This window comes from Oncorhynchus tshawytscha, linkage group LG22, assembly GCF_018296145.1.
Source record: "Oncorhynchus tshawytscha isolate Ot180627B linkage group LG22, Otsh_v2.0, whole genome shotgun sequence".
NCBI classification, from domain to species: domain Eukaryota; kingdom Metazoa; phylum Chordata; class Actinopteri; order Salmoniformes; family Salmonidae; genus Oncorhynchus; species Oncorhynchus tshawytscha.
In genome coordinates, this window is record NC_056450.1 from 40,821,770 (window position 1) to 40,832,238 (window position 10,469).

General features: G+C 45.4%; 1 protein-coding gene across 1 annotated transcript in view; it reads right to left on the reverse strand.

The window, feature by feature from the left end:
* The window catches only part of LOC112222417 (solute carrier family 25 member 33), a 19,768-nt gene extending 9,299 nt beyond the window's left edge, over positions 1–10,469 (reverse strand). The window contains exons 1-3 of the mRNA XM_042304274.1: positions 10,242–10,469; positions 7,066–7,248; positions 2,390–2,467 (exon numbers count right to left, since the gene is read on the reverse strand). Of these exons, the coding sequence (XP_042160208.1) occupies positions 2,390–2,467; positions 7,066–7,248; positions 10,242–10,285 (305 nt within the window). The 5' untranslated portion in view covers positions 10,286–10,469. The remainder of the gene's footprint in view (positions 1–2,389; positions 2,468–7,065; positions 7,249–10,241) is intronic.

The following is a 10,469-nucleotide window of genomic DNA, read 5'->3' on the forward strand; positions in this document are numbered from 1 at the left end:
TATATAAACCCTGGGGTGGAAAAGGGCTCTGGCATCAAGTCTACATTGGGATCATCCTGTTACCTTCATTAAAGTAAAGACCATCAAAGGGCCTGAAGCTGTGTTTTTCTTGTATTCCCCCCTCTGTCAGTATACAGTAGAACCACGTCTGGCTTTCCAATAATATCTCGTTCCATGAATGAAAACAAAGGATTCCATGAAATATGGACTACTTTTTGTTCATGTTTACATTACCACGGGTCAATGTCTTAACGATGTCACCTTCTATCCCAAGAAAAATCAACACTATTGTCACGACTTCTACCGAAGGTAACTCCTCTCCCTGTTCGGGCGGCGCTCAGCGCTCGGAGTCGCCGGTTTATTAGCCGCTACCGATCCCTTTTTCTGGTTGTTTTGTCTGTGTTCCTTTTCACACCTGGTTTCAATTGCTTTGATTTCAGTGGGTATATAGGGCACCTGTTACCTGCCGTAATTCGTGCAGGATTAAGCTTGTGAGTATTAGCGTTCAGTATTCTATGCTGTTTATTGTTTTCACATTGACGTATGTGTAGGTAGTGTCGGAACTGTGGTTGTTCCTCTGTGTACTGACACGAGTTTGCATTCCTTCGAGCGCGTTGTTTGGACATTCAACTGGGCCAATTTTGTATTGGTGGACTATGTGTACAGATCTCTACATTAAACACGCTTCTCAAAAAAATCCCTGCTCTCCTGCGCCTGACTCCTACACCTCTCACCGAGACGCACTTTATCACAACTATTCTGCAACTCTGTCACTTATAAAGTGGCGTCGTGTTCATCAGGGCACAGTGTGCGACGGAAAACAAAAGCACGCTATTCTTATTGGACGAGTTCAGATAGAAGCTCTCCATTTTGTGTCTACTGAACAGGCCCCTGCTTTGTTCTCTTCCACCTCACTATTCTGCTCTGCCATCCTATCGCCACAGGTTACTGGAGCTGCCATCCTATCGCCACAGGTTACTGGAGCTGCCATCCTATCGCCACAGGTTACTGGAGCTGCCATCCTATCGCCACAGGTTACTGGAGCTGCCATCCTATCGCCACAGGTTACTGGAGCTGCCATCCTATCAGCCACAGGTTACTGGAGCTGCCATCCTATCGCCACAGGTTACTGGAGCTGCCATCCTATCGCCACAGGTTACTGGAGCTGCCATCCTATCACCACAGGAGGTTACTGGAGCTGCCCTCCTATCACCACAGGAGGTTACTGGAGCTGCCCTCCTATCACCACAGGAGGTTACTGGAGCTGCCCTCCTATCACCACAGGAGGTTACTGGAGCTGCCCTCCTATCGCCACAGGAGGTTACTGGAGCTGCCATCCTATCGCCACAGGAGGTTACTGGAGCTGCCATCCTATCACCACAGGAGGTTACTGGAGCTGCCATCCTATCACCACAGGAGGTTACTGGAGCTGCCATCCTATCACCACAGGAGGTTACTGGAGCTGCCATCCTATCACCACAGGAGGTTACTGGAGCTGCCATCCTATCACCACAGGAGGTTACTGGAGGTGCCATCCTATCACCACAGGAGGTTACTGGAGGTGCCATCCTATCACCACAGGAGGTTACTGGAGGTGCCATCCTATCACCACAGGAGGTTACTGGAGCTGCCATCCTATCACCACAGGAGGTTACTGGAGCTGCCATCCCATCACCACAGGAGGTTACTGGAGCTGCCATCCTATCACCACAGGAGGTTACTGGAGCTGCCATCCATCACCACAGGAGGTTACTGGAGCTGCCATCCTATCGCCACAGGAGGTTACTGGAGCTGCCATCCTATCGCCACAGGTTACTGGAGGTGCCATCCTATCACCACAGGAGGTTACTGGAGCTGCCATCCTATCACCACAGGAGGTTACTGGAGCTGCCATCCTATCACCACAGGAGGTTACTGGAGCTGCCATCCTATCACCACAGGTTACTGGAGCTGCCATGCTATCACCACAGGTTACTGGAGCGCATTAGTGATTGGTAACCAGATGCTGAAGTTAACGGAAAGAAGACTTTCTAGGTGTCACATCACTCCAGTAGATTATTGGCCTTTCATTTTAAGAAAAGGCCAACTATTTCCCCATATCCTTAGGAGATAGTTAGATGAGAGAACATAATAATAACTGGGCCCAGGTTGGGGTAATCTGGGCCTTTCGCACCAACACAGTGAAACAAAGGAAAACCACGTTATTAGGAAATGGTGTTGTCGTAAGATATTGTTCCTGCCCAGTTGTTAAAGTCTAACCATCTGTCAATTGAGATGGCATGGTGTGTGTGTGTGTCATGTTAGTAACACATCCACACCCAAAACAGTACTTCCACCAAATCCACTCTGTTAAATGCAGTGTAGAAGGTGGACTGCAGAGTGGGCTTACCTTGAAGGGGCGACACCGACAAGATTTGGACCCAGTCCCCGGAAAAGAGACCTCGGACCCTCTTTTTCTAGAATTGACCTAGAAATGGGAAGAATGTTTTTTTTAAATACATTTTTCATTGATTTCTAAAAAAAAAGGTTTCTCATTGTGATGAATCTTTTTTTTGCAGAAGATTCTTCTGAGTTTGTTCCGTAAAATCCACACACAGATTATCGTTCTCACACACTCACAGGTATCGTTCTCACACACTCACAGGTATCGTTCTCACACACACACAGGTATCGTTCTCACACACACACAGTTAAAGTTCTCACACACACACAGGTATCGTTCTCACACACACATTTATTTATGACCCTAGGAAAGGATGACCTTTATGCCAGTAGTTGACAAACAGGTATGAGCCAGGTGGGTGGACACACCGACAGGTATGAGCCAGGTGGGTGGACACACCGACAGGTATGAGCCAGGTGGGTGGACACACCTACAGGTATGAGCCAGGTGGGTTTATGAGCCAGGTGGGTTGACAAACAGGTATGAGCCAGGTGGGTGGACACACCGACAGGTATGAGCCAGGTGGGTGGACACACCGACAGGTATGAGCCAGGTGGGTGGACACACCGACAGGTATGAGCCAGGTGGGTGGACACACCTACAGGTATGAGCCAGGTGGGTGGACACACCCAGGTATGAGTCAGGTGGGTGGACACACCGACAGGTATGAGCCAGGTGGGTGGACACACCTACAGGTATGAGCCAGGTGGGTGGACACACCGACAGGTATGAGCCAGGTGGGTGGACACACCTACAGGTATGAGCCAGGTGGGTGGACACACCGACAGGTATGAGCCAGGTGGGTGGACACACCGACAGGTATGAGCCAGGTGGGTGGACACACCTACAGGTATGAGCCAGGTGGGTGGACACACCGACAGGTATGAGCCAGGTGGGTGGACACACCGACAGGTATGAGCCAGGTGGGTGGACACACCTACAGGTATGAGCCAGGTGGGTGGACACACCTACAGGTATGAGCCAGGTGGGTGGACACACCTACAGGTATGAGCCAGGTGGGTGGACACACCTACAGGTATGAGCCAGGTGGGTGGACACACCGACAGGTATGAGCCAGGTGGGTGGACACACCGACAGGTATGAGCCAGGTGGGTGGACATACCGACAGGTATGAGCCAGGTGGGTGGACACACCGACAGGTCGGCTGATGCATAAGTCCTGCTCTCTGCTATATAAAAGCACAGCTGTTTTCTAGGACAATGTTGCCCGCACCTTTTGGTCCCCCCTCCCCTCACTGTAAATACATTTAGTCAACTAGGCCTAAAAGAAACACACCGTTCAGGCCAAGTAAATAAAGCAAAATGTTACTACGCGGCACAATACGGACTTACAGAGTTAGTTATATCGCCAAAGTAAAGACAACAACCAAGCATGAACTTCTCACATTGGGAAAAAAAACAAAACAAGGATTTTGAATACAACAATGATTGGCTAATTGAACCAAAACAGATACTTGAAGGCTGTTGTGTAACTTAGGATTGCAATGGCTCATGTCCAAACTGCACTGGGTGAACCGGTTGACAATATTATATGAGCCAATCATCCATTCAGCGGGAGTCCTGCCCACATTGGTTCAGTCAGTCAGTCAGCCAAAGGCCTCAAGCTCTAAACCCTTGAAGTGAGAAACATGAGAAACCCCCAGAGCACAGTAGAAGTGGTCAATTCAGCACAGCTTCCTCTTCGTGTTCAATTTGGCAGAGGCACAGTGACACCATGGCTCTCACACCAGCGAACCGATCGCTGCAGCTGTACATAGTCCATCTGTAAACAGCCCACCCAATCTACCTACCTCATCCCCATACTGTTTTTATTTACTTTTCTGCTCTTTTGCCCACCAGTATCTCTACTTTCACATCATCATCTGCTCATTGATCACTCCAGTGTTAATCTGCTAAATTGTAATTCTTCGCTCCTATTGGCCTATTTATTGCCTACCTCCTCATGCATTTTGCACACACTGTATATAGACTTTATTTTTTCTCTCCTGTGTCACTGACTTGTTTATTCCATGTTATTCCATGTGTAACTCTGTGTTGTTGTCTGTGTCAAACTTGTTTTCAACTAGCTTAACTGGTTAAAAAAATATTTTTTATTTTTTTAACACCCTCTGTGGACTGAGGCAACCCTGCTTGCTTCCTGCCCAAAACAGGGCCTGGGCCTCAGGCGAGGGACATTTCCACAGGTGGCATCAGCACTTACATAAGTAGTCCTCACTGTACTTGTGTGTCCTTGCCTAGTAGTAAAACACATTCCCAACATGCTCTGTGGCGGAGGCGGCAGTGTGTCTGTGCTCCCCACAGCTGGCGAAGAGAGATTAGATCAGAGCAGGATTCTCAGTCTTTAATCTTAAATTCTTCTTTATATAAGAGTAATTTATACTGAACAAAAATATAAAAACACAACAAGTGTTGGTCTCATGTTTCATGACCTGAAATAAAAGATTCCAGAAATATGTCCATATGAAAAAAAAGCTTATTTCTCTCAAATGTTGTGCACAAATTTGTTTACATCTGTTAGTGAGCATAATCCATCCACCTGACAGGTGTGACATATCAAGAAGCTGATTAAAAAAAGGATGATCATTATACAGGTGCCCCTTGGGCTGGGGACAATAAAAACAACTAAAATGTGCAGTTTTGTCACAACACAACCCCACAAATGTCTCAAGTTGAGAGAGCATGCAGTTGGCATGCTGACTGCAGGAATGTCCACCAGAGCTGTTGCCAGAGAATTTATAATGTTTCTTCTCTACCATAAGCCGCTTTCATTGTCGTTTTAGAAAATTTGGCAGTACGTCCAATCCGGATTCTTCACCTGCGGGACTGTCGGAGACCACGAAAAACTGCACAACTTAAAGAATTTCTGCAACAAACAAAAAAACTGTCAGAAACCACATCCACTGACAGCTGGAACAGCGGGCATCTGGCAATCAGGAGAGTACTATACCAAGTGGATCGGTCACTACATTGTTATGGGTAGGGAACGCAGGTGGTGAAAGTGGATCATATCCTGGTCCTACATGAGGCTGTGGTATTAGTTCTTTCTGCTGTGACGTTGTTCACTTGTCTCCTTCTATAGACGGGTGGGTTGTTTAGCCAAAAAATTGAAAATGATACGTGCGCAAACGTGGTGTAAAACAGGCAGGGTTGGCTTAGAATCAAAGGATTGTTGACGTCATGGAAACTATATATTTCTCTCCATGGTAACAACTATATCAAGCACGTGGTTTCCATGTAGTTAATGCCACTTCATTCACCCATGTTCCGGCCATTATTACGAGCTGTCCTGCCCTCCGCAGCCTCCTGTGCCCCCTCACTTATACGAGCCCCTTACCGTAAGACCCATAGTAGAGACTGTCCCCACATTAATGGAGCTCGCCAGCTTGTAGCCCTAAAAACCAGTAATGAGTTACTTCTGGTTGGTTCAGTCATTCCTATGGGGAAAATTAATTGGGAAAAGAATAGGGTTGTGGGATAGACGACGATAATAAGGTCTGAGGTAAACACAGGCTTAGGAGATCTGACCTCTGTGAATTATGAAGACTTCATGTTTTGTTCTATGAGATAATATCTGTCAGTTAACATGACCTCTATGAATGATGAAGACTTCATGTTTTGTTCTATGAGATAATAATAAGAAGAAGAACAACCCCTTACCGTAAGACCCATTGTAGATGAGCCCCATGTTAATAAGGAATGACAACCCCTTACTGTAACACCCATTGTAGATGAGCCCCATGTTAATAAGGAATGACAACCCCTTACCGTAACACCCATTGTAGATGAGCCCCATGTTAATAAGGAAGGACAACCCCTTACTGTAACACCCATTGTAGATGAGCCCCATGTTAATAATAAAGGCAACCCCTTACCGTAAGACCCATAGTAGATGAGCCCCATGCTAATAATAAAGACAACCCCTTACCGCAAGACCCACAGTAGATGAGTCCCATGATAATAATAAAGACAACCCCTTACCGCAAGACCCACAGTAGATGAGCCCCGTGCTAATAATAAAGACAACCCCTTACCGTAAGACCCACAGTAGATGAGCCCCGTGCTAATAATAAAGACAACCCCTTACCGTAAGACACATTGTAGATGAGCCCCGTGCTAATAATAAAGACAACCCCTTACCGTAAGACCCATAGTAGATGAGCCCCATGCTAATAAGGAAGGACAACCCCTTACCGTAAGACCCATAGTAGACTACACGCTAATAATTATAAGAGGAACAACCCCTTACCGTAAGACCCATAGTAGACTAGCCCCATGCTAATAAGGAAGGACAACCCCTTACCCTAAGACCCATTGTAGACTAGCCCCATGCTAATAAGGAAGGACAACCCCTTACCCTAAGACCCAGGACAACCCCTTACCCTTTAAGACCCATTGTAGACTAGCCCCATGCTAATAAGGAAGGACAACCCCTTACCCTAAGACCCATTGTAGACTAGCCCCATGCTAATAAGGAAGGACAACCCCTTACCCTTAGACCCATTGTAGACTAGCCCCATGCTAATAAGGAAGGACAACCCCTTACCCTAAGACCCATAGTAGACTAGCCCCACACTAATAAGAAGAAAAGGGACAACCCCTTACCGTAAGACTTGCAGCAGGCCAGGTGGTGTAATGGTGCCTGAGCCTGGTCTGATGACCCCAGTACCATTGAGCGTGCCCAGTTGGACCTGGAACATGGGCCGGAGCGTGATGCCTGAAGACTGCAACCTGGTCTTCAGCACCTCCAGAGGACAAGTCACAATGGCTCCCACCGTGCCGCTACATCTGCAGAGAGGAAGTTGAACATTTGTTGACAACATTTCTATAACACGGTAACAACAATATATAGGTCAGGGCTTTTAAGTCATCTGTACTACATCTTTAACGAGAAGAGGAAAACTAATCAATATGGCGTTATTAATAAATTACTAACATGACGGAGCACAATAGAGACGGAGCTCCAGTAACCCGTGTAAAAGATTACCAGAAGTGGATTACCGCCAGAAGTGGAGAATGTTCGCTGACAAATGAGTGACCAGGTATTTTGTACGTGTCAGGGGTAGAACACACACACAAAAAAAAGGCATCCCTATAGCCCTGGGGTGGGCAACTCCAGTCCTCGAGGCCTGATGGGTGTAACACTTGTTCTCCATCCCTAGCAAACACAGCGGATTAATCAAATTGCATTCTAAAACTGCAGATCGTGATTAGGTGATTATTGGAGTCCGATGTGTTAGCTGGGGGCAAAACTGTGACACCAAATAGACCCTTGAGGACTGGAATTGCTCACCCTCTCTATATCCTGAGTCTAATAGACGTTTAAATCTCCAAACCATGCACTTTATTTAATTTATGACCGTAACAAGTCAGGGATAGTCTTGAGTGACATCATAAAAATACCCGTCTACAACCCCTGTCCATCCAAGTGTAACGGATGTGAAACGGCTAGCTTAGTTAGCGGTGCGCGCTAAATAGCGTTTCAATCGGTGACGTCACTTGCTCTGAGACCTTGAGGTAGTAGTTTCCCCTTTGCCCTGCAAGGGCCGCGGCTTTTATGGAGCGATGGGTAACGATGCTTTGTGGGTGAATGTTGTTGATGTGTGCAGAGGGTCCCTGGTTCGCGCCCGGGTATGGGGCGAGGGGACGGTCTAAAGTTATCCTGTTACACAAGACAAGTTTAGACGGGAGACAGAATCATATTAGTTTAGCATGAGCTTCATCTAGTGTGTCAATCCTGTACTGCCTGCCCTGTACTCTGTATCTAAAGGGCAGGTCAACTGCCAAATGCAAGGGATTCCAATTCCTAACACCCAGCTAGACATCCATTCACTGTTTATCATGTCATTCCTCCTAGCGGCCTGGGACACCATAAGATAAGATTCGGTGTATGATACAGAGTCACCTAACCATACGCACCCTTGGGAACTAACAGTAATATGGCTACAGGCCAGATGCCCCTGATTGACACTCAAAGTTAAATGTTTACGTTTGAAACTACCACTCACTGGGCATTCATTTACAAATGAAGGGACTGTGAGAGTCCTATGTAAATTTAGACTAGCTCTCAATGTCATGCCTGCAAAATGCACTGCACCATGGCAGCCTATGCAAAGTACCAGGACCTGCAGGACAAGTGAAACTATATGTAGGATCTCAAGCAAAAAATTATGTAGTACTGTCTGAAATGATAGAGGAAACTAATCTGTTTGCTCCAGTCAACTGTAGCTACACAATGGGGTGTGTGGAGTAGCTACTAATCTTCTTTTTTGAATGATCATATCATGATAGGACAAATAAAGTTATTATCACCATTCTGGTACTTCTTGTCATTGGCTAAGATATTCACACACACACACTCGATAGATATAACCTGCATATGACTGGGATTTCTATTCTTCTGTGGGATTAATATAGTATCAGTGTGTAGTAAATGTAATATCGGCGCTAGGTATTGAATGGTGCTTTCCCAAATGTCAACAGCTGACAATGGATGACCTTAACTGATTGAGTGATAAGTACTGGCTTCCAAACAAGGCTTCAGCTTCCAGGTTAAAGATGGTTGGACTCGCTCTCTCTCTCATGACTTGCTAGCTAATGTACATTTTAGGATGGGTACCTTGAGATAATCTTTCCCCTCTATGGCAGAATAAAATGTTGTCTATGTATAGTTTAGAGTCGGCCATTGTAAGCTGCAGTAACTAACACGAGACAGTTTGCTAGTTTAGCACTTTGCATGGTCTACAATCAGGGATTCCCCAAACTGTGCACGTTGTTATTTTGTCCTAGAAACTACACAGCAGATTCAAATAACCAACTCATCGTCAAGCTTTGGTTATTTGAATCAGCTGTGTAGTGTTAGGACACAAAACCAAAACAATGCACGGAGCCTCGGACCGACTTTTGGGAAACTCTCATGAAGATTATACATTTTTAAAAACGATGATTAATTATATTTTAAAAAGTTTAAGGTTAGGCATAAGGTTAGTGCTATTGGTTAGGTTTAACATCTGTTTTACGAAGATACATTTTAGAAATAGGGCAAAGAGTTTTGTGGCAACCATGTGACATTAATGAGGGTCAGAAAGACTGCTTGACATCTAATACCACATCAAATTAAAAACCTTCATCATCTTGATATTTACGACGCTGGTGTTTTATTATATCTCAAGTGTTATCAACTTTATAGAAATAGACAGCGTCACAAATGGCTAAGATGCCCACATTTCCTGCATAAAGTTAGCTAACGTAAATGTTAACGTGATAGCTAGAATAGAGGCAAGCACGCTTCAGAAAACAATATGCGGTTGATTAATAACAGTGAGAATGACATTTGGCCACCTGACATTGCATAACTACTCTTGAACCTGTACATTTGCTCGACGAGACGAGGTATATGACGAGATACCCAGCCGGTACCGGTTCAAACTAAACGGATGATACAAAAAAAGGGGGTGCGTTCGTAAAAGCATCAGTTAATTCTGCGCTCTAAAATCGAAAGTAAAAAGCCGGAGCGAGTTTATCGAACGCACCCCAGTAAACATATACTAGTTAACCAGTTTAAAAAAAAAAAACACATCTGAAACACATTGACATTGTACATCATTACAGGTAGCTAACAAACGCATGTTGTAGCTAGCTAGCCAGCTAGCCCTTCTCACGCCATCGGGAACGAGAGGCACATAGCTAGCTACTGTAACTTCCCTTTCAATAAAAATATTCAGCTACGCTATCTAGCTGTCACATTTGACAGGGAAAAAAGGTCGGATAGGATGACTTACCCCCCCGCGAAGAGATGTAATAACGTATTATTATTCTGTGCCATTTTTTTTTTTTAAAACACTATAACCATAATCTTATTTTTCTTCCCGTAAATATAATATTTATAAATCAGAGACTTCAATGTGGCTTTTCTTGCTCATCAAGTGTTGTCCTCCACCCGGCTTTCTCTGAATAGGACCAACTCTGCTGCAACAGCATCTGAAGAGATTAATTCATTTGCGTCATGG